The sequence below is a fragment of the Mastigoproctus giganteus genome, chromosome 12 (assembly GCF_048544385.1).
Source record: "Mastigoproctus giganteus isolate SK-2022 chromosome 12, ASM4854438v1, whole genome shotgun sequence".
Classification (NCBI taxonomy): Eukaryota; Metazoa; Arthropoda; class Arachnida; order Uropygi; family Thelyphonidae; genus Mastigoproctus; species Mastigoproctus giganteus.
The window spans coordinates 79,946,348-79,972,451 of record NC_143586.1 but is presented as its reverse complement, the minus strand read 5'-3'; the positions used below and the strand labels follow the sequence as shown (position 1 = coordinate 79,972,451).

Here is a 26,104-nt window from a genome sequence, read left to right as displayed (position 1 = left end):
GCTTTCAAAACTTTTAGGGAGGTAGTTTATAATAATGATTGGTATAATTAGAGTTGTCATTTCTAGTACCCTTTTTTGTAGAGGTGACGAGGGACACAAGAATTGAGAGCGAAGTTTTAAAACATTTTAGAATAATTAGAATATTTTAAATATCTTGTATAGGTCATCATGTAAATTAATCTGAAATGCTATCAGAATGATGTCGCATTACTGCAAATAATTGTTTCCTATTGTCCGGTCTATATGAGCGAATCTATCGGTTCAGGTCAGGTGAATATTCTGATCATAAGGTTGAACACACTGCTTCACGCTTGTGGTATAAATACTTGTATCAAGTAAACTCAAAATCTTAGGACTTTATAATTATGTCATTATGGTTGTCTGGTGAGAAAAAGGTTGTGGTATGGAAAACGATCAGGAAATTTTTCCAGGCTTCTTCCGTTCAATTTTGAGTTAGCCAGTCTCAGTTTATTGCCATGAGGTTTCCCTCAGTGAACCTGTTTTTTGTAGCAAACTGATAAGCGAACCAAAGAACAGACGCAATTGACAAAGAGCTGTAATATTTTTATTCAAGTTCAAACTGTTCCCTTTGAACCAGCATCGTTATCCATTCCATCTAATCTCACAGAGCTTATCTAGGCTTTGAGAAAAGAATCATCCACGCTGCTAGTTGAGGTACACTACCGGAAATAATTGCATCATGAGTTTAGTCACTAATACGGAAGGATGGGCCATTAGAGACGAGTATTCTACAAGGCTTATTGTAAAGGGTTACACCCATATTGAAATAATCGTTTTGCCTAAGTGCTTGCAATAAAAGCAATATCGAATCTTGAATACAGTCGATTAAGGTGTCATAAATTTCTAAGCAGCTTTACTTGGACTGCACATCATTCTATTATCGACAACATGTTTGACTAGTATGAAACCAGGTCGCTTTATTAGCAAATTGCTAGTATGGAGCTTACTTGACTTAAGAAGCCTAAATTCCCTAGGATTTCTCTTCCTTAATGCTACGAAGAGAAGGCCTAGGGAATAACCTTGATCTCTCCAGTTGTTTTTACCCTTGCTGTAGTTAAACGCACTCGACAATAATAGTATAAACCAGACGTTCTTTCTCTGACTTTCAGATCTAAGCCATGCTTCAAAAGATGTGCTTCTCCAGCATCTAATTATGCTCCTTGAAGGATCTTATCAGGCCACATTGTCCACAGTTCTAATACAAAAATATTTACGTTCAGTCAATGTTTGTCTCTCTAACTTGCATGTTGTCCTGGATAAATTGCTTTCTATTAATAAAAGCTGTTTTAAAGCAATAGTATGTCACAGATTTATCATGAATTAAGTGTAATCTAAAATATTTGCATTTACGAGTAGATTATTTATATGTAATAATAATATTATATTCTTAATTTTTAAGTATGAATTTGTAGGTAAATTATATTTACGTTATTCGTGTGAACATTAAGCTTATTTGTTGGAATGTATGAGTATAACTGTATAAAGGCATTCTCTCTCTCTCTCGCTGATGCTGTTCAGGGGTGAAGCAAATATCAGGAGTGAAGTAGAGTGCACTAAATTGATTTAATAATGAAGAATATCTGATAAATAACAGACATTAACGAATATGGGATTGATTCTCTAACTGTAGAAGGAAATTGTCTTTATTGTCACGTATCATCATGGACTGTTCTGGCAATGAAGAACTCTAGTCATCTAATAAGCAGTATGCAAATACGCAGCTCTTTTCTTTTAGTAGATAATTCTGAACTTCAGTTACTTCGCACATTTATTTACGTTGATGTGAAGAGTGTACAGCGATCTGTGGCGCAGAACTACAGGACTGAAAACGAGTTTAGAAAAGAAAATTCGGCTTTTAGAATTTCTTTTATTTCTTCCTCTTATTTCTATAGTAACTTTAAATCTTAGGCTAATGACACTATGACACTCAGGAAATTCACATTTGTAGTAATTGGCAGTTACTTCAACATCGACCATAACTACACCCTCTCTCCAAGGCTAACAGTGTTTGAAATCTTGGGGAGTGTCCGTATGGTCATTCTGTGCTTGGAGCAAAAAGCAACATTAAAAGGCAATGCTAGGGTGAATAACAGTTCAGGTTCAGTGATTATAAGGTATAATTTGTATTCGCTTTAGCTCAATAATTTAAGTTTTTACGGTGGTATGAAATTCCAGCTTACAGCGCTTGATTCTGAATGCAAAATTCAGCATGTCCAAGCTACTCTTTGGCGAATTGCAAATATACTGTATTACAATTAAGGATATCAGAATGGATATAAATAGAGCTTAAGTGATTGTATATCTAGACCGAGGTTCGTTTCGAATCGTAGCTTTTCCTTCATTTTTGGGAAACGAAAGAAGGAGAAAGAATGCTATTAGTAATGGATAAATCGGTGATACTAATTAAATCCTTCTTTTTCACTGGATTTGGCTCCTGCTTCGTCTTTGCGTCATAATAAAGTAAAAACACATTTTTCTCTGACAACTTTTAGCAAAAAACTGTTAAAATCTGAATTTTCAAAATATTCCACGGATGTTTCTTAATTTCTTTAAAGAATAAGACAGCGTGATAAATACTCGAATCTAGTTTTCTATAATTGTGTGGTGAGCCATAAAAAAAAAAAAAAAAAACACGCTTCAATCACACATTTTACTGCACATTGCAACGCAGTGATGATACCCCTGTTTTTAGAAAGAGGATATCATCCCAGGAGTGATACCTCTTCTCTCAATTTAGAAAGCAATAAAGACTAAAAAAATAAAAAGTCAAATTCATTAAAAATTAATATAATTAAAGATTTATTTTTAAATAAAATAATAAAATATATAATAAATGTCTGCTATAAAGGCGCTGCAAGAAGAACAGCTAAACAGTTTAGTGAACGTTTGGGAAAGAAAAAGAAAAGAAGCTAAGCGATCATGTTATCATTACCGGATAAAGCACTGTTGGTGAAATGTACTTTATCAACCCTAACGCTGAATCTGCAACAGCAGCTTTGTGATCTTTCCGTCAGCTGAACGGTATGCGATGTGGTAAAGAACCAATGACTGTTGCAGGACTAAAGATGATGATTAAGAAATTTGAGACAACTGGTTCGTTACAAGATCATCCACGAAGTGGAAGACCATCAACGTGTGCTACAACTGCGGCTGCAGTTGCAGAAGACATGGATACTCTAATGGCATCATCATCACATGGAGAAGCAAGCTCTCGTGAAGTTTCACGTCGAACTAGCGTTCCATGGGAGTGTGTGGAGAGCACTAAGAGTAGTCCTCCATAGATATCCGTACAAAATTCAACACCTTCAAGAACTTAGGCGTCCCGATTTTGCAAACCGGGAAGCATTTGCGTTATGGTTCTTTCAGCGAATTGAAGAACGTGACAACTGGCTATCAAATGTTTTGTGGACGGATGAAGCCCATTTCAATCTCAATGGCACTGTAAATACACACAACTGCAGAATTTGGGCGACGGAAAAACCTCGAGCTTACACGGAAACTCCATTACACCAGTCAAAAGTAACGGTGTGGTGGTGTGGATTCACCTCTTCTTTTGTTAGAAATCCGTGGATCTGGTTTTGAAACATGTCACAGGTCAGCGTTATGATGACCTGTTACGAAATTGCGTTATCCTTAGCCTGGGGGGAAAGGCAAGCTTTGGATGTTGTGACATTCATTCAGGATGGAGCACCATCCCCATATTGCTTCTCCTGTGAAACAACTGTTACTCTCAGCGTTTGGAGATAATCGAGTGATAAAACGTCACTTTCAGCATGAATGGCCACCAAGGTCTCCAGACCTGACGCCCTGCGATTTTTGGTTATGGGGCTACCTGAAGTCGTTACCATACGTCAAAAATTCACTGAAATGCCGATTCTTTAATTGTTTATTGACTTTTGGATCACCCTGTATATAGCAGGATTTACAAAAAATATTAATGACAATATCAGTGATTAAAAAAACGACGAATAGAAAATAGACAAATAGAAATACAATCCACATTATATCTCAGAATGGCTCTGGAGGCAGTGAAGGCAAAAGCGTCTTGACATTGTTTATCACCTTCAGATCGGATTCGCATTAAAAAAATCGGACACAATTGTGTGAATAGGCACATAATACAAACAGAAACCGATTCTAGGTGACAGAAGTTTTTATTCACAACTTTTAAAACGTGCGCGCCGCAACAGGTGGAAGAATAATCACAAAAATAATCATAACAGAATTTACCAACAATTGGAAATGAAGTTGGATTGTAGGATTTATTCGAAAGATAGGAAGGAATTTAACGCGATAAAAATTTGGAACATCAGATAAACTTTAGGTAAAACAGTAAGATATCTGAGGAACTGCTGATTATCTTTTTAGGTCAATCTCGTGAATCAGAACTTAATGAAAAAGGAATGGACAGAGGAATTATTAACATCTAGATTTAGAGTTTAAGTCAACCGATCAGAAAATACATTAAATCTCATAATATATTTTTATTATTTGAAAATAGTTTTTAATAATGAACGTTTATAAAATAGGCAAAATAAAAATTATTTGGCACGTTAGTTTAAATTGATATACAAGGGGAGGTTGCTAGGGTCTTAGGTTATGTATTTAACGCTTTAATAAAAAGGACTGATTACTACTTTTTTATTTCTCTTCACCCAGAGTTACAGGTCGGCAACCTATAACCCCTGGTCAGCAGACGAGTCGCTAATTAAATTCCAAAAAAACTTAACTTCGAATATGTTTTTACATTATAAGATGTCAGAAAATACAAAAATGGTAAAGGAAAGGATATCATTACTCCAAACGTATTGAAAACTAATGAGCGTGCCAAAGGGTGAATGTTTATGGCAAACACATATATTTTGTTATCAATACCCTTAAGTAAAAAACTTAAATCTGAGTTTTTATAATTCGAATCTTGTTTATCCTGGAGTGAAAAAAAAACAGCGCTTAAATGTTGATTCTTTAAAATATCGAATTAAATTTCAATAAAAATTAAATAGAAACCCATATTTGTTTTAAATTCAAATTTTCGAAAGACATGGTGGTATAAAAGAATAAAGTTCAATAAGAAGCGTGCAAAATATTTTAAGCAGTTCTTTGGATGGTTGTCTTCTGAATTCTCATTACTATTCTCTGTTTTAAATTTGGAAATCCATTAAAATAAAAGGATCCAAACTCTTAATGTTAATGCGACAAGCATCTGTTTGACCAAAGAGGCCACTGTCTTCGTACCCATCTTTAAACAAAGAAGTTGTTCGTTTAGAAAGAGTTCTACAATACTAGATAATTTAACAGCAACCATTTTAGTTGCGAAACATTAATGAGTGCGCTTAGAATAGAACAATTATTGAGCAACAAAAAGGGGGCAAGAGACTTTCTACTTCCTTAACCCCCCTAAATTACCTCCCACCCCATCAGTATCGTTCCTCAAGGTAACGAAACTTTCACTAGTTGCAGAAACAGCTACTTACGTCATCTCGCAAGCTACAGAACCATTCCAAAGGACCGGAGTAGAATATCCACTTTGGGGGATCAAAATCCTCACGTGGTCAACACGGCAGTAAGTGGAGTAGCCTCACACTGTCCCACGCACTCCGCTCCCCATCTCCGCTACAACTCTGTGTGCGCATGGGTTGACGACACGCACCGCACTGGCGGCACTTCATACACATCGAGAAGTTCCTCCGAAACACCTTTTCGTGGTGATGAAGGCGACACACTTGCGGCTGCTCGACGCAAACGAGGTCAAGAGTAGTGAACGAAAGGGTTGAGGTAGCTCACGCGGATTACTTTCCCCTAGACCCAGCCGTGCATATCCTTCTTTCATTCCGAATATGTCAATAGTTATTCCAACTGTACCACAACTCACTTTGAAGTGTGTTTTGCACGAATTTCGCACGAGAATGTGCAGAACCCTACAGTAGTTCTGAAGCTGACGTTCGCACCAAGTTATTCTGTTTTCTTTTCGTGCAAAAACGCGAATTTTGGCGCGGAAGTTTTAAAAGGTTTGCACCGCTTGAGAGAGACCTGAGGACGTGTTTTGTTCGTGGTTAGAAAGATGTCAAGCAGCATTCTGCGACTCCATAACTAACGTTCGCTTTCATAAGGTTTGACATTTTCCCCCTTCTATCCTGCGTCATTTGTATTCTTCTGGAAGAGTTCGTTCAAGAGCCGGTAACTGAAAGTGGCCGTCCTTAACCACTCTGCCATGGAGGTCAACTCGTTAAGAGGAAAACCACGGTTTTTTACGTAAAACCTGAAGCAAAAAAAAAAAAAAAACAAAAAAAAAAAAAACATTTCAATAACGAAAGCTTGGCTCTGTTAGTTTATTTTCAAATGGAGTGAAAAATACCAATACAAAAATCACAGGAAGAATGAAATTGAGCGAGCAGGTGAAAAATAGATCTCTTAAACAGTAAATTCACCATCTTGTGCAAGAAATAGGTCATTTATATATTATCCATTCCTTTAATGCAACTAGTGTGGAAGCTTTATGAAACTGCGAAAGTTTAATTTCACCTGCGGCTTATTTTTATTTGAACTTTGAACTCATTTGTATTCCAAAGAGCGTCGTGTATTGTCGTTGTAGTTGGCTTTTAGGAGTATCGACTACTAAGTTCATATTGCTCCGTGTATATTGCCTGTAAATTGCGTGTGTTCTGAGGTCGATTTTCTGTTTGTTGGACAAAAAACCCGAGTTTCTGGAAGACAAAATCATGCTGTCCTCGCCTGAGACCGACCAACTCGGCCACGTTATGAAAAAGGCCCATAAAAATTCCTACCGTCATCGACGGGATTCAAATTCAATTTTTTTTCCACCCGATGTGGGGAGGACTGCGACCCCCATATATGCTACCCACGAGGGCTCCAAAGAACTATTCCTAAAACTAACAAACCCAATATGCACTATGAAGGTGGTTCATATTTATCGTATCACTTCAATTACAACTTTATATGATGAGCTGGACAGGAACTGTTGCTCGATTATAAATTGAGCCCGACATGATTCTGCCACTCGTGAATTTACAAAATTACATATTTAGTGGAGCATGGTTTTCGACAACAATATTTACTGATCCAAGACAGTACAAAATTAAAGCGGACAGATTTAAGTTCGAGGATTAGCATATTATAAATAGTCTGGACATGTGAAAAGCTTCCCATGTCCAGACTATTTATAATAAGTTAAATTAGTTAATGTAATGGATAATAGCAAATTAGAAGTAAATCCTCTGTCCTCCACATAGATTAGCTATGTGATAAGAAAAAGCATCCGAATTGTCCAATACTTCGGAGTATTTTGTTATGCTTGTAGAGTATTTTGTTATTCCAGGATATCCTGGAAGCAACTCAAATGATTAGGCTCTTAAATACGCGAATGATGACACGCAAAGAACGTGCATAAAATCATTAATGATTTCAATTTCCTCTGAATGTACTCAACAGCTACTTTCTCGCATCATGACTTTGTAACATAGGTGGGGTTTTGCTGCAACATACAGTAAGCTGCTAGTGCCACGGACATTATTTTGAATGGCCATCGATAGTAGAAAGGCAACGAGAAGAAAGCAGGAAGTAATCCATGGCCCAAATATGCTCAGCATATACAAGCACAGTCTTGTGACAAGGCCATCCACCGGTCCATGTACACCAGCTACTTACCGGTGTTAACAGACATTGTGGTAAGGTTGAGTCACGTGCACTTTGACGCTTGGTTACACGCGTGCATGAGAATTCCTTTCGTTTTTTCCCCTTTCGCAGTCACAACTAGACTAAAAATAAACAGAACACTCTCAATTTGAATTTATAACTTTTAGCAGCGCTTTCTTTGTATATGTTGAGTGCTATTTTTTTTTTCACAGTCCTCTTGTTGGAGATAATCGTATTCAGAGAAAGAGAAAAAAATTTCTAACTTTTTATCATCTTAAAGTGAGTAAACTGTAAGATGCAATGATTCAGAGAAAGAAGAAAAGAAGTACACGAAAAGAATCCTGTTATATAAAATATTTAAATATTCATTAGAGGATTTGTATCTTTCCTGGATAGCAGAGATATTAACTTTATTTAATAGTTACAATTAATGTCAAGCTAAAGTATAGCTTTAAGTACGTATCAAGTAAAACTGGATCGTCTTCATCCGGGTGGTTCAAATAGAGAAGACTGTGCCATTAAAATTTTGTATGACAAATACGTTAAGATGTCATTCATTCCTAATTTAGGACTGACATGACGGTTTGGGGACGATGAAAACCATTTAAAGGGAGATTTGAATATTTATAAGTACATGAAAACGTTTTTAGGGTGGGTGAACAAGGGTGGAGATGCTGTGGTAAACAACATACGCCCGTTAATTGATCTCTCTTGCTCTAATAATCCACCAGGTGTTCCGGAACAGGTAGAGATGTTTATTTGAAGATGAATCTCAAATACATAGAAAGAAAATAATCCATAATAAGGAAGTATTTTAGTCAAACTAAACGCATCAACAACAACAACAAAAACTGACCCTAGACAGGTACAGAGTATAGACGCACCAGTCAGAGGAGAGGATAGGATGGGATTGGGGGTGAGATGTAGACTTCAGCTCGCTTATTAAAGAGTTACTAGTTTGACTGTAATTACCTGGGCTGGGAAGAGTTGTGGAAAGTGTTCTCTAGGCTGGTGGGTTTGGAGTGATGGTTCAGAAAATAGGACAAAAAATGCAGATAATTTCTTGTTACGCAACATGATGATTAGACGGATTCGTGGGTGATGCGTACGGCCATATTATTGTAAATTCCTCCCGATGCTCCCATGTATGCTCTCACAAGACTTTATGCAGTAAAAATGACATTTAAAAAGAAATGTCTGTTCGCTGCTTCAAGATGTACTTCCGAAATAAAAGACTAACAACTTCTGAATTAAAACTCTAATAAAAATGCAAATATTATTATTAAATCTGCAGTTTTATTTGAGCTTTATTTCATCTATTATGGTCGCCAACACCAATAAACTGGTGAAATTCGCTTCAGAACCTGATTCTTCCGTATTCGAATTAAGTTACCTTCGGGATTGGAACAACGAGTGATCAATTGCTATTCTCCTACACCATACAGAAAACATCTGGGTTCGAATCCTATCTAGACCAGAGGAACGTTTATTCCCGGAAACTCAGTTATCCAGCAAACAGACAAACTGATCATAAAATACCTACAGTTTTCAAATACCCTACATTAAGGTCTTATGGCTTCGATTTCCTTGATACATAATGAAATAACCGAATTATTCAAATCAAATTTAGTATCGTATTGCGGCTCGGTTGCTTTTGGCCAAGATTTTGTTGATTCATGATGTTTCCAACGTTACTTAAGCTGGTAATCTAAAAATTTGGTTTATTAACAAAACACATCCAATAACCAAGCAACGCCAACAAGTTAAGCCATAGGCGGCCAAGACTAACGGGACATGTGCCTTCTTTCCTCCTAGAAAGAATAGAATAGATAAGCTCTGCCAAACCTTTAATTAAAATACCAACATTATCTGGGATGGAGAAACCTTAATAGTGCATGTCTGATAATTTCTCCAATCCACCCTTCTCCATAATCGGATGATTCTGTCATCAGTGAATGAGTACAGCTTCGTATCTTAACAAACTGGGACGGATCTCATTAACGCATTGCATTCGGATTCGATTTTTCCCTAAATTAAGTGAGGTTTTCATTTCTGTGATTAATGAAGCGAAAAGTAAACAGCTGCTGGCTAACTTTTAAGTAATTTGTTAATCATTAATTAATTAATTAATAATATATAAACATGAAACTGGACATACTTCACTACTTCTAAAATTAATATACAATACATATTTAGGGACCCCTGTAATTAATGGAATAAATAAATAGTAACGATTCGTTATTTATATATTTAATAAATTTATAACAAAAACGAATTCTTAAATGCAGCCATTTAACTAATGAACGTTCAGTGAATGGTGCTCGATTATTTCGTCAAGAATCTGATACATTCCATCCCAAAAATGTGCAAGGCGCTAATTAAAGCTCGCGGTTGACCAAAATGACGGGCGAGCAATTTTTACCGATCTTTTTCATAACGTGGCCGAGCTGGGTGGTCCCAGACTAGGACAGCCTGGATTTTTCTCCCAGAAACTCGGGTTTTTCTTCCAGCAAAGAACCACAGTTTCTTTGACCACAGAACCACATTTGCTGATGTGCCTAAAACTTCAACAACAGCTGTAGGTGTTATCAAAATGCCTGTTTTAGCAATTCATTTCGTCTCCGTCTCAATCCGAATTAAGATCATCAGCTCATAAAACGGGAATAGCAGTTCATTTTCCTAAGCATTGACAACATAACTGGCATTGTCACGCTGGGATTATTTTAGAATATTTTTAAAAAAATTCCAAAATAATTTGCAGTTTCCATTGAAAGCCAGAAACCTTCAACAGAAACGGCAAATAGTCGCAGGGATTTTTAACATTCACAAACATTTATTTTTCGGTGTTATTGAATGCATTTAAAAGAATAGGGTCTACAACTTTTGACATTTGTATAAAGAAAGGAGACATAATAACGAAGGTTTTTCCCTTTTTTACATTTTTTTATTTACTTTGCTTGGCATTAATGTTATTATTACTTAATTCAATGTTCCACCCGAGTTCGGCAACAACAGGGTTTGCTGCACTTAATGGGATCGGTGTAATACTATCCTTGAACTGTTTTACAGTGGTCCATTATTACACTGAATAAAAGATAAGAGATCGAATCTCGCAGACAATACTCTCCTCTGCAAGAAAGTTTTAACTCTTGTAGCGGTTACTGTAAAAAAAAAGCAGTCTAAATAACGGATAAATTTTTAATTGGTGTGCACTGCTTAGTAAAAACCAGTTTGATATCCAATTACTGTTTAACTTCTTTCTCTGGAAGGATCCTAGAAAAATACTGTCTATTGTGAAGTCTTTCATGTCGTTTTCCTACACTGGGAAAGATTTTACTGAAAACAAAAACTGAAGTTTGGATTCATGGTCATCTGTTTTCAAAATTAAACAATAACATGTTTGGCCTCAACCCCATCTCACGTCACAGGCGGTTCCTGTGACGTGAGGAAGTTTTATGGGCTTTTTATACAGCGTGGTTGAGTTAGTTGGTCTCGGGAAACGATTGCATGGTTTTGAGCCTCGAAAACCGACCGAATAACACGCAATTACACACACAATGCTAAGCGCCTATTGCCTTCATCATGTTCGTCCGTCCGCATGTAATAAAAGGACTCCCAGTGGACTAATTTTTATGAAATTTTGTATTCGAGCTTCTTAAAAATATTTGTCCAGCTGAATCATATTCCATTAAAGTCAGAATAATTGAAATACAGCAATTATTTTTTCCATACAATTTGTATGAAAAAAAATTCGTGGATTAAATGTTTTAATGCAATATTGTTAGCTTTAGATAGTCCGTGCATGCTCCATGTGTATTGTTATATAAGACTTGTGTAGGTGGTGTTACTTGTGAAGAGATAGTTATGTGCAGAGAGAAATAAAAAAAAAGTATATGGGAGAAGAGTAATAAATATTATACAGTTGTAATTAAACAAAATGGCCAAGTTTAGAGAACTTAAACCTATAGAGTTTTATTAAGTGTTCTATGAAGTTATATTCTTAGTAATTAATTAGCTAACTTGTTTATATTATATAATATTTCCGAAGAAATGCATTTTGAAGTTCTTGACAGTAATGAGGTTAGGATGAGATGTGGTGATAAGATCAGCCAACAACATGCATTTGTGAAAATCCTTTTAAGAAAATGCTTTGAGGATGTTTCAGTTACTATTGCCCTTTTATGATGAGAAGTAAAGTATACAGAGTTGTTTATAAAGTTTTTGATAATTTTTATAATTAATAACTAATAATGAAGTCCGTAGAAATTTCACATATGTAATTAGTTATACAGTTTTTTTTCCCTTGAAGCGAAAAAAAATGTAGTTATAACTTTCTCCACTGAAGGATCAAAATGGTTTTTATTTATTTATCTTTTTAAAATGCCAGTACACATGTGGCATTTTAAAATGTTTAACGTGTCCTAAATTCTGGTTTATAACATAAGAAGATGGGGAATGACATTGTTCACTATTATCACAGGCCCCTCCCCCTCCTGGGTGCGCCAGTGTTGTTGACACTCACCTGAAGCGTGTCAGAAGAGAGCATAAACCCCGCATTGAATGTGAGATTATTTCAGGAAATGCAAAGAAACTGTAATTTTTCTAAATGTGACTTAAAAGGAAATTTTGGTTGGAGGGGGGGCATGTCTAATGAACGCTGCGACCAGGAATTGGGAAAATTCCTGGCGATAATTGCAACAATTAGTCTTGTGAAAACATCAACGTGAAAGTGGCAATTCCAACTACAGTATGGCAGGCAAACTTCCTCGCTTTATGAATACTAATGAGGATGTACATTTGGCTCTCTGGTGGCGAAAATTGTAACTATTTTTACTACTTAAAAATTCAATTGCAGATTACATAGGCATTTAATCCCGGAATAAAACACTCAATTTTTTCACTTCCTTGTTTTATTGAATCACTTTTGTTTACATACGTGTCCAATAGTCATAAAAGATCAATTTACCATACTTCGAAATTTTGTGAATACCCTTATTAAATTTAACAAATTTACACATAGATCAGTGAACCATCAACTGAATAGCAAGAACTGCACCAATCATCAAAGTCAAACCGAAATCCAACAAAATAATTTCAGCGTGGATTTCTATTTGCAGTAAACTGGGTAGTTTATGATTTTGCAATGATCTTATCAAGTACCTTTTGAAACTTTTTAAATTAATAATAACTTGACAAGGTCATTGCAGGTATAATTTATTTTTGTTAAATTTAAAAAAAAAATTCAAATCGCTATTATCCAGGTGCAGCTTTTAACTGAGTAAATACGGCATTCTTTCTCCTCAAAGGATATTAATCCAAATCTTACTGGCAAAGCATGAACAGAAGGTTTTCTTTTTATTTATTTATTTTTTGATGCGCTTTCTTAATGTGAATGCCCTTTCCCCACTGAAATTATTTAGGGCACTGGTTTTCAAAATAATCATCTGCTAATATGTCTTCTCATTTCACTTCCTTATGGCTCATCATCCTCACGGATGAATTCGGTAGAAAATATTCACGAATTAATAGAACGTTGGGCTACAATATTCAGTTAATTAAAAATAACCTTTTCATTCTTTTAAATATCTTAAAGTGACTTTAGAGTAACTTAAAACAGATTAAGATGAAGTTTTCTACATTGTTGATAATTTGCGGCCTTTTGATTTTATTCTTATAGAGGGGGGATGCAAAGATTACCATCTTCTCGATCAGTAAGCGGCAGTTAATGATGGTAATAGTATTCATGAGATGGAAAGCGCATTTCCTTCATATTCAACTGGAGCGTCACCTAGGAATAGACGTTAGAAAGCGCAATGAAACCTCCAGGGGATGATTTTATGGTTCAGTGACTCTCTTCCTTACGTTGGAAGTGAGAGTAACTTCTTGCAATCTCAGGAAGTTTCCTGCAAGAAGCTTTCTGTTCATCTTTTGTTCTTTTAACTCTCGCTTCCTCCTTATTGTTTCAGAATGAAAATAAAGAGAAAGCCAGTTTGTTCGAAGGATTCATAACAGAAAAATAATTTTTGTTAAAGGAGAAGCGGTACTAATCATACATTAATTGCAATATGAAGTGAACGGTTGGTTAAGTGGCAATCCTATTCAGCAGCAGCAAACATAATTATTTCTCGACTACCTGTTGCATACTGCCATTTCATGGTTCGTTAATTCATCATAATGCAATTATACCGAAGAAGTTAATATTTACAGTCTGTTTCAGAAAAGTGCTCGCTATTAAAAAAGTTTATTTGCATCCTAAAACATATATATATGGAGTCAGTTAAGCCTTTTCAAAAAATAATAAAAATATATTCATTAATACTCTTAAAAAGCAGATACGTGGTAATTGTTGTTAACCCTTATTAAGTTTAGTCAGCTTACAGTTGATATTAAAACTCAGAAGTCCGATAAACTTAATTAATTGAGTGGATAAATAAAATACTATATTGTGCACACACGTTTTTATTTCTGGAAAATCGTTAGGCCTATTTATTGTCCTTTGGTTACTTTGTTTCTTTCCAGTTGATGCGTACATTTGGCATCTGTAATAGCCCTATTACTGTATTTTTCTTTATCGTCTCATAATATCTTCGCAATACGTGTTCTTTCTTTCTTATTTCTGTTCAGATGTTCGTCATGACCCAAATTGGAACTGGTAATGTCATAGAGAAGTGATGCAGACTTCGGCCCGAGGACAAAGCAAATATTTAGGTAGCTTTGTAGGATGTAACCGAGCGCCATTTTGGCAATAACTATGCGAACATCTTAAATGTGATCACATTATTGTCACATACGTTTCACAATAAGGCAGTCGGAGGTAATATGGGCGTATTCGGTCGGGGTACACTGACCGAAAGTGTAAATGGAAAGAAATTTTTAAATTTTCAAGTGTTTTGGCTATCGTAACGCAAGAAGGAAGTATGATATTCTTGTAAACGTGAACTACATAAGCTGACATGTTCGTTGTTTATATTTTTAAAGTTTGAAAACGGGGGTGGACCGAAGCAGGGTTTGGTAGCTCCAAGTTTGATAGTGCATATGAAGCCTATGGGTGATCAAGACAAGTTGTAAGCATCTCATAACTGCTTTTGGTAGTATTGCTTCGATGCCACACAATCAAGACCTGCCAATTGCTAATCCTCCTTCCAGAGAAGAGTCTTCAGAATTGGACGATAATCTGACGAACCGGATAATTAGGATTACGCCTCGGAAGCCTGTTAAATTAAGTTCCACATTTCCATTAATCAGCAAGAATTCGATGACTTCGGAGACCTGGGTTTAACCAAATCCAATGCAGATCCCATTTAAAAATAGTGAAATAACTGGATCCTTCCGCATACAAAGAAAGATGCATATTTTTGCAGAATCCATGTGCCACTATTTTATTTTCATTGGCTTTAGGAAGAAATTGGTATTAATCACAATTCAGAAGAGTAGCGTATTTTCATGGACAGTTCACGCAAAATTAAAACACTAAAATAAATAAAAACATACATCCAGAGATTCCTGTTGCATACTCTGTTCAAATTAAAGAAGACTACGGAAATGTGAAGAATATGTTAGAAACCCCTGCCGTCCCATTTGTCAGGGGGTTTCTTCTGTGTTTACACGATTTGATTAAGTTCTGTTGGTTTCTCTTTCTCTGGGACAAAAGGCAGTAGACCAGCACTACAGGAGAAGAGAATGGTCTGACAGATTTGAGTTGAAGCATGGCACACACAGTGTAGTAAACAATCCCTTGGTTCCAGACAACAAAGTATTTTATCCACCACTCCATTTTAAATCGGAACTTGTCAAACAATTTGTTAAAGCATTAGATCACCTTCAGTCATGTATGTTTCGAAACTTTTTTATGCAAAGTTTAAGGATGGCATATTTATTGGGCCACAAGTTAGGCAGATGTTTATCTTCGCAAGAATTGGAAGGCAAAATGACTGATGCTGAGTGAAATACTTGGTAATCGTTGTAGTGAAGGATTATCTTGAAAACATTAAGAGTGAAAATTATAAAGAACCAGTTACAAGTTGATCGAAAATTACAGAAAAATGGGATGTAGAATGACATTCAATTCGATTACTGCACTCTCAGCTATAATTTTTTTTTTATCTGGGCGATGTTATCAAAGAGCATCGGGAGAGATTCCACCAGGACATACAGTCAGAAGAAATGGGATGAATCAATGATGGGCGACTATCTTGTTCTTGGTTCGGGATGATCACCCTGAACACAAAAGACAAAGAGGTTGAAAGGTATATTTTTCCTGATGCTATATAATCGCCAAGGTCATATTCGAAATCGGCTCACCCGAATTTATGAAGAAACGCCAAGAATTGTTGATAAACTTTCTTTTTTGAAAATTTGTTACGTAGTATTTTTTAAGTTTTCGATAAAAAGGAGAAGGAGGGAAGGCACGTGAAGAACTGTGAAGGTTCATCAATTTATAATTATTCAGTTCTTTCCAGTGCAATGTGTTTTTATTTATTTTTCTGAGATCGAGATCGTGGGACATCTCACTCTAAGAGAGGAGAACCCAGCGGGGTCTTACATTCGCCTAAAAGTTTGGAATCACCTTTCATTTTTTATTAATATAGGTCCAACTTACTTGCTAATTTTTATTAAAATATTTTCTATTATACAGGGTTGTTAAAATTAAAGTATCCCTATGTAAAGGGCTCTGAAGCGAGTTCTAAGGGCTCGTACGGAAGAGAAATTTGGACAACAGGTGCAATAAAGAATGCGCTCGCCATTTATTTGAAAAAAAAAAAATTAGTTACAAAATTGTCACTGTATGGCGGGTAACTAGGATAACCGTAAGTTATTGCCACAGCGCCACTACTCAGCTCTACTGTACTTTATAAAAGCAAAGCAGTCTCTTCAAAATCATACAGTAGATGTTTGCCTGCACTACAACAGCAATCCAACAACGTTGCAGGAAAAGGCGCTATTAGTGAAGCTGTACTATCAGAACAGCACAATGCAGCTGCGGCTATCATGGAATTCCGGCGTCACAAGCGCATAAGGCCCACGTGGACCTATGACTGTTTGTGCTGTCCGCAAAATGATTACGAAATTTGAAGCGACAGGACATCTTGGGGTTCAACCAGGTAGAGGTCGAAAACGAGTGGACTCCTCTCCGTGTTGAAGATGTGGCTATGGCTTTATATGGCTATGGCTTTATTTTATGGATTTATCGAGCCAATCTCCATGTGGTAGCGCAAGTGTGCCAGCTGTTTCTCGTGAAGTGGACATGCTGTATTCCACTGTAAGGCTAGTAATGCGTCAGGTGTTGCGGTACCATCCTTACAAGACGCACATGCTACAGCAGCTAAAGCATGGTGATGCAGATATTCGTTTCAGATACGCACTTCAGTTTCTGGCGCGAATGACAGTGGATATCATTTGGCATGGAACATCCTTTGGAGTTATGAAGCCCACTTATGCTTAAATGGACAAGTGAATACACACAACTTCGCATTTGGGCAACAGAAACCCTCGAGTTATCCAAGAGGTCCCGTTGCATTCTCCAAAAGTGACAGTGTGGTGTTGATTTACCGCCACATTCATTATTGGGCCATTTTTTTTGAACAGGTAACACAGGCTGGATCCCGGATCTCTTCCGTCACTGGACAGCGACATTATGAAATGTTGGCATTCGCAATACCAGAGCTGCAACAACGTGGGTGCCTTCAGAATACCATATTTATGCAAGATGGTGCGCAACCCCACATCCACCGTTGTGTCCAAAGATTGCTAAGGCAACACTTTACAGACGGTCATCAGCCGTTGTTTCCAGACATCTTGGCCACCCCGATCACCGGACCTCACCCCATGCGACTTCTGGTTGTGGGTTTTTTTGAAGAAGCAGGAGTATCGGGAAGGATGTCAAACTCTGGCAGATCTGAAGGACAGCATTAGACGTTATGTACTGGCTATTCCAGCTGACATGTTACGTTCTGCTGTAGAAAATTCTGTTCTTCGAATGGAAACTGTTGTTGACCAAAATGGAGGACACATTGAACAATTGTAACGCTGTTCAAGTGATTTGTATTGCCACAGTGCCATATAGTGACAAATTTTGTAACTATTTTTTTTTCCAATAAATGGCGAGCGCATTCTTTATTATTATTATTAGTTTTATGGTGCAAGGAAGCCAGAGGCTTATGCTGCACCAGCCAAAAAAAAAAAAATTCCCAAGTTACCCTAGAGAGAGAGAGAGAGAGAGAGAGAGAGAGAGAGAGAGAGAGAGAAAGAGAGTCAAAAGGGAATCACCAAGAAAGAGAAAGAGAAGAATGATGACATCCAGCTCAGGACCCTGGGTGTGCCAAGCCCATACTCACCAGATGTGAGCTCCTGGGAGTAAATTTATTGTACCTGTTGTCCAAATTTCTCTTCAGTACGATCCTTAGAACTCGCTCCAGAGCCCTCTACATAGGGATACTTTAATTTTAACAACCCTCTATAATAAAATCAAAACACTTAAATAATATTTAAGAAAATTCCCGATTATTTTAGAAGATGTAGAAGACTTATGAATGTAAAAGAACATCGTAGAAGATTCCTGAATTTGGTAGAAAATTGTAGATGGTTCTAGAATATTCTAGAAAGTACGAGTATTGTTTCAGTGTTATAGAAGATAGCGAAGCGGTTTGAAATAATGTAAATTAAGGAGTAAGAGTTGTAACATATAAAATCGAACACCCGTCATTCAGATAGATTTCTTGGTGTTAGTTTCCTGTGTTTCGTGATACACATGGCAAGGAATAAGGAACTGAATTTGTAAAAAACGAAGCGCTGTTATAACTCTGTAAAAAGAAGTTTATTTCATAAGAAGTATTGGTAAAAAAACAAGGTGTTTCATTTAAAAGAGTACAAACTACCATTCAATCAGGATGACCGCGCGTAACACGGAACCACGAGATAAGACCATAACTGATTTTTAAAGGCAATCGACAATTCACTGTACATGAAATCCGAGTTGAATTCAACAGGAACAGAGAAATTCCCGCATCTATATCCACTATGAAACTTCGTCTTAAACAAGCAGAACTTCATGGTCATGTAGTGGTTCGAAAGTCCTTATTAAAACTGGAAAATCGAAAGAAACAGTTAATCGGGCTAATGGCCATTAAGTTACAGTGGAAAAACAGCTTTATACCTAGAGTTTAGGCATCAATTATTCCAGGTTTTTCCGCTGAAGAGTGGAAAAACGTACTGTTAACTAATGAGTCCAAATTTTAAATTTTTGGATCCAAGCGTAAAATTTGTGAGATGACCAACTGAAACAAAAATGGTGCCACATTGTTTAGTGCCTTCAGTCAAGCATATTGGTCGTTCCATCATTATCTGGGTTTTTTCTGTTTTTCTGAATTGTGACATCGTCAGAATTGAAGGAATTTTAAGAAAACATGGCTATTAAAACATTCTTGAACATAATGCAGTATCCTCTGGACTTCGACTTTGTGGAAGAAATATTTTATATTACAACAAGACAATGACCCTGCATAGCTTAGAGCTGTGCAGGGACTTTCTAGCAACTAAACAATAGGAGGGGGTATTGCAACTTACGGTGTAGCACCACCAATAGAACTTTTATGGGATCATCTAGACTGTCAAGTCTGCCCATCTTCACAACATTTATGGGAAAGCGTAGGGATCGCGTGGAATAATGTTAGTCAAGACATTATTATAAAATTAATCACTAGAATGCCATGTCTGTGTAAGGCAGAGATAAAATCTCGTGGAGGATACTTTGATGAAAAATCTGGGTGATAGCTAATTTCAAAAAAAAAAAAAAAAGGAACTAAAACTGTTATCATACTATGATTCCAAACTTTTAGGCGGGAGTGTATATAAAGCATGATATACATGTGCGAAAGAAACAATACAACCAAAAAATATACATTAACTGGTAAAAATAAAATGTTCGAATTAATTTAGAATGGCTGAATTAGGTATGGAAGCCGATATTTTTTCAGCATCTGCTAAAAGAAAAAAACAAAATTCAATTGCTCCTACTTTCCCATCACCAAAAGCGACCACCCAATTTCGTTGGAACTTAATCAACCCTTCTTGTCCTTCCTATTAGTAAAGATGTATCTTCCTCGTTCCTTTTATTGATCCCCTTTGGGGGTTGTACATCTTAAATGGTCCTCCCCACTTGAGTATTCTATTTCCAAGCTTTGCAGTCTGCATGTTTTGAGACATTCCTCGAAGGAAAATGGTTATTGCCAATCACTGATCTGATTGCTTTCCATTGAAACATTCTGGACATTCCGTGTCTTTTTAAGTTTGTTCAACGGACCTGAATACGGTATTTCAAATTATCATTTCACTTCTTGCGAATGTCATTAAATCATTACAGGACACCACGTGCCTTCTCGACCACTTGTGCATTGCATGATAAATGTCATGTCTAATTGTATAGTAAACCCGGTATTTTTCGTCCTGAACCACTTGCTACCCCCCCCCCCCCCGAACCACTCTGTAAGTTACTCCTGAGCTTATTTTCCCCAACTTCAAGATTACATTTAAGAAGCGTTGTCATTTTTCAGATCATATTTGTAAGAGATTCAAAGCATTGCCTAGTTATGGTTATTAATTACCCTGTCGACTTTCAGGTCGTCAACCAATTTACAACTTTCCCTGCACTCCCTCGGAAATTCATCACTGGACATTGGAATCAAGTAGTGGGGGCACTTGCTATGGTTCTTTATAAAGAATGCCCATTTTTGACTATACTTTTAGTATAAATGAATGAATGCCATCTGCCCGTTTATCTCCTGTCCTTCAGCCATTCATTAAACTGAAAATCTTCCCGACAATCCCAATTTGCTGCACTTTATACAAAAGCCTTCCTTAGGGATCGTATCAAAAGCTTTGCTGAAATCTAGGTATATAGGATTCGATTAGGAATCTTATAGATCTAGAGTTTAGGGATCAATCACGTAGCGATTGATCCTAGAAATGGAATTCACCAGTCTAAATGCCTCACTTTTTGGGTCCTCTTTTATGATTGGGGGAAACATTAGTGCTTCTCAAGTGCAAGGAGAATATCCCATAGTATAGTGGTGATCTCATTAACCTTGCTAACGGCTTGATTCACTTACATTCCATATTTTCAGTATAAATGGATATGTATTGTCTGCTCCTGGAGTATTATCCATCTTTAGACTCAGTACCTTTTCCATATATGCGTCTCATAGATCTTTATAATCCCTTATTTTATAGTGAGCTGTCTCCTCTTCATTATATCCTCCTAGTTCAAACATGTTTTCAAATTTCGAATCGTTCTCATTCAAACACGTTTTCAGCACAGCTGAAAAATACCTGTTCAACTAATTTGACATTTTATCCGGGTTGTGTATATGAATCCACCACCACCGTCTGATAAAGGGCTGTATTATTTATTCTTTTCTTTCTATATTCACATACGAGAGGAATTTCTGTTCGTCTTAAAATAAATAAACGTCCACGGCAGCCTTGAACCAATCCCCTATAAAATTTTCTATGGTATATAACTACGTATGATACTTCTTTTGTTTTCTTGTTTGTTGAGTGTCATGATTGACGTGTGAGTCAAAACAAAGTAATTTTCGAAAAATACTTTCGAGTATAATAATTGAAAGAGGAACTTTAAAATTAAGAATGTATTTCTAAAGTTTAGACGAGTTATGCGTAATTTTAAATACAGGATTCGCTACCTAGTTTAAGGTTTTACTTTCCATAACCAAGGACATTCTGAATAAGCCACAGAAGAGGCTCAATCATTCTTTGAATACATAACCAAGGACATTCTGAATAAGCCAGAGAAGAGACCCAGTTCATTCTTTGAATACTTTAACCTAGCAGTGAACAAGTTGTCTTCCTCTTCAGAAACTGACAGCAGAAGGAAAAAATTGGTATCCACTGTTATATCACCATTAGTTTTAACCCCATTACACCAGAAGATCATTAAAAGTAAGGACGAGAACCTTGTACAGATCCCGAAATTCAAGTCGGACTTGTATTATAAGTAAAGATGCTGAGGGATGGGAAATGGTAAGAGTCGTTCACGCGTGATGAATTGATCACAAAGAGACATTTGGTTTAGAATATATAAACTGTGTTGTTTGTTATTATTGTTGTATTGAACCGCTTTATTAGCATAAATATTAATTAGGGTTTTCCCCCGAATTGTTTACTAGTATTGGATGAATGAATTTATAAATAAAAGACTAACCAAACGAGTATAGACATAAATAAAATGAAGGCCAACAACCATTAGAGGAAGCATCCGTAAGCACAAAAGTATTATTTCTTTAGCCACGGTTCTCATTGGGGATGCTAGGGCGTTTTAAGAATTCTCACACAGATGCTAAATGTGCACGCGACAGGATTGAATATCGCCAGTTTCCAACAACCTATACGGATTTTGAACATGTATTCAAAATCCGTACGGTTCTTTATTTTTCTTGTGCTAATATCGTAGCTTCTTTTCTTTTATAGCTGCGGTGTCGCCTTCTGTGAAGAATCCCATATCCCATCCTAAAAGGCATTATCAGATCCAATATTTAAATTCATATTTAAAAAAAAAATAAATTGCATAGCGTAACGATGGTATTTTGTTAGATAGGATGTCGTTCAAGTCAGTTACACATGAGAAGCAGCACACGTAGGTCATCAGGTCAATGACCAGTCGTCAAGTGGAAAGCAGAACAACAAAAAGTGCAATACTTTTGAACCATCAAGTCACGCTGTGTCAGGGCTTTCTATGGCCTACACAGAAAAAAAAATGTCATCCTTCTCTGTGTGAGTAAGAGAGAGAGAGCCAGCCAGATGGGAGAAGCTTATATTTCTACTTCCGTGATTTTGCAACGTGTCCATCATCGAAACATTTCTTGGCATAATAAAAGAATGTTGACGATTTCTTTCCGTTTTTGGACACTGGACTTTCTGTTGTCTCATTGAAATATTCCTCCTAATTGCTAGGACAATATAACGATAGCCAGAGATAATGCAAATATCGGATGAGAATTTGATTTGGCAACTATCATCCGAGTTAAAAATTTTATATCTGTGGATTCTGTAAAAATGTTATCATAATTTATCATGTGTAGACATTACAGATACATTTCAATTTTCTAATTTCTTTCATGATTTGTGTTTTTTTGGCTGCGACGAACTCCAATAATATTCGCTCTGTTCCGGTTGTAAATATCAATCCCGATATCGGTACAATACTGGATGAAATTGGGCCATATTAAAATAGCAGCAACTCTGACCATATTGTTGTCTGGTTTTATTGGTAACCTCACGGTGATAATAGAATTGCTCTGGCTGGTAACTTAGTTCCATTTCAAGTAGTAATCGGAGTGGTTATAGAATTTACTAGCTTCGCGAGTGACCGTGGATTGGGTCATTGGCAATGACACTTTTCGCCTCCGTTGATGTCTAATAATAGCAGCATCGTAGACAAGTAGGTCATCATGACTGCGATTGTGCTCTAGTTTTCGTAACAGTTGACATAACCTTTATATATTGTGTGGCAGTTTCCCAAGTGTGTGGAATGAATCACGCTATATTTCTCGGATGACAATCATGTTTTGTTTAGTTCCTTGATGTAAACATTCATTCAGTTTTAAGGTATAAAGAGACCTACTTAATTCAAGAAAACAGCTGTTGGTTTTGGTATCTTCCACTTAGTTGGCTCGTTAGACTAAAGTTATGCAAGACACGCTGTTGGATTTCACTTATTTCGTGACGATTTCAAAACATTGGACATAGCGTTTTGTTTGGAAGGATTATTAAACTTTTGTCAGATAAAATTACTGATCGGAACTTACAGGAATGTTTATAATAAATATTCTGTATATTGCGCTATTAAATATTAGATGTTTCGAGTTCACTCATTTGTTTTTAAAAGATGTAAAAAAAATTCTAAGGAGATAAAATTGATTCTTTAAGATTAAGTTAATATGTAGAAGTTGTTTATTAATTTGTGCAAGGAATCATAGATTGGATTTCTCACCGACTGATAAACTTGCTCATTTTGTTTCGCCTATCACACAGCATTGCTAATTGTTAATTAAACATTGCATTGGCATTATTAATTATTAGATTATTATTCAATTAAAGGATGAGGAGAGGAGAAAGATCGTTTTGAGTGCTTCTACTTCAGAACTTTTTGCTCAGTTCTCTGTAAAAGAAAAGAATGACGGAGTTATTGGATTTGACTTGGCTTGCTTAAAGTAAGCGTTGAGGAAAGTAAGGTTACAAGGCGTCCATGGGGTTATTGGATCCATGGATTCACTGACTCTAAAATTTTATCCATTCTAAAAATTCCATCAAACAAACTGACTAGCCACAAAAAATGTATTCAGTTTACATTAATTCTGAAGATCTAAGAATTCCCTCATTTATGCAAGGTCGATGTACGAGTTCATTTAAATTTGAGAGCCAAAATGGTAGGAGCAAGCAAGGCATATGGTGTCCTGTCTGTGATATAGGACATTTGCTAGTAGGGAGGAGGATTCATTATTCCTCTATATAAAACGATGGCTAGACGGCATTTGGAACATCTATTCGGGTCTGGAGTCGCCTAAAAAACTGATAATACAAAACTTCTGGATAGGGTTAAAGAAGAGCAGTCAGATTAGTGGTGAGTGCAAAGCGATGCACACATGAAGAACGTCTTAAAAGATGGGGCCTGCAAAGTTTTACAACATGACAACTAAGCGTGACCGAGGTGTATAAAGCGCTGAAGGCGTTGAGTAAGATGAAGGAGGAACGTCTATTCTCCCCTCGTAGATGAGACAAGAACCGCGGGTCACAAATATAAAGAAGACTGGATTTCATGAAATTCACTTGTGGGCAACGGGTTGAAGAACGCCGGAATAAATTGCCTTCCAACATAGCAGAAGCAAAGAAAGTCTGACTAAATTTAAAGTAGCATTGGATGTTTACCTTTGTAGGAATGGAAATTTTATTTTATGTTATTATTTATTATTATTTTATGTTTTTTATTTGTTTATTGACTGGTACAGAAAAAGCCCTCTTCCTAGTGTCATTTTTAATACAGTACTCTCGTACAGAGCTTTATGCATGTTTTTCCTCACGTTCTTCCAACCAATAAGATTGGTTCCGTAACAGAACGCTGTTGGTAGTTTACCATTCGTAAAGAGTCCATCGAACTGTACGTTTGTTGAGAGTGGCGCCCAATTCGTTCAAGATAAGACCACAATCGTAAAACAAAGAGTGGTATTTCAATCTCATAACCGTTAAACTGGCTTGTTCAACACTAGTCGTCGAGGCGAACGTGTTTGCCGAGTACTGGATATAACTATGTTTTAATTAAAAGATTTATTATTATTAATTTATAAATAGAGAATTAATAAAAAGCCTTAATGTAACCATATGGTCAGAGAAAAGTTAAAATGTGAAAAATATAGGTGACCTTCCGAAAACCAATAGTATTGCATTTCGTGTATAATAAATACAGGAATAAAATTGTAATTAATTATACATTCGGGGATCACTGAATTATGAGCTGTTCAGTATAAAATGCCGAACAGCTTCCTCCGATAGAGCAGTGGTAATTTGCGTTGACATCGCAATACAATATGGGGAATGCAAGAACAATATCCGAAATGGCGATGCGCCGCACACTAAGACGCATAGGGTTCCACAGCAGACGGCCCAAGACCCTTCCTCTCCTCACCGCTGATCATCGTCGACGGCGAATGCTGTGGTGTCAACAACACGCTGGTTGGACATTGGAGGACTGAAAATGAGTGTGCTAGTTTGATTAATCCAAACTCCTGGCGCAACATGCCGACGGGCGCCTTCATGTATGGCGCAAACAACACGAGTTCAAGGATTCATCGTGTACGGTGCTCGCTGTCCAGGCAGGTGGCGGCGGTTACTTAATATGACGCATATTTTCCGGCAAGGACTAGGACCCCTGGTGCGTATGGACCAATATTTCGCTGGTGAGGTCTAACGGCAGCTCTTAGAAGACCGTGTGCTCCTTGCCATATTGCATTTTTCCCGGACAGGAACGGGATCTTCCAAGAAGATAATGGGCCATATCATGGGCCGCACTGTGCACGAGTGGTTCGAGGATGACACAGAACCCATCTTGACTGGCTTCCAAATTCGCCTGACCTCAGTCCAGTTGAACAACTGCGGGATGATTTGGAACGGGAAGCGAGGCGTATGGACACGCAACCGACATCTATTCCGCCACTGTGGAATGCCTTGCAGGCAGCATGGCTGCAGATACCTACGGTGGTTTCAGACATCTAGTGGAGTTAATGCCTAGGTGAATAGCGGTTGTTATCCGTGCGAATGGTAGCCCAACACGGTGTTAGGTAGGTGGTAATAATTTAGCGATCACCCGGTGTATATTCTACGTGTTATGTGTCACTATAAATAGAAATATATGAATGTAAATATA

The 26,104-nt window shown here is 36.9% G+C and overlaps 1 protein-coding gene across 2 annotated transcripts in view; it reads right to left on the bottom strand.

Annotated features, from left to right (window-relative positions):
* The window catches only part of LOC150077223 (salivary peroxidase/catechol oxidase-like), a 168,069-nt gene that overhangs the window by 120,613 nt on the left and 21,352 nt on the right, over window positions 1–26,104 (bottom strand). The window contains exon 1 of one of the 2 annotated variants that reach the window (XM_090386952.1): window positions 5,496–6,064. The exons of the other annotated variant lie outside the window; for it this stretch is intronic. Within the exon in view, the coding sequence (XP_090243078.1) occupies window positions 5,496–5,500 (5 nt within the window). The 5' untranslated portion in view covers window positions 5,501–6,064. Of the gene's footprint in view, window positions 1–5,495; window positions 6,065–26,104 lie in introns of those variants that run through there. 2 annotated transcript variants of the gene reach the window in all.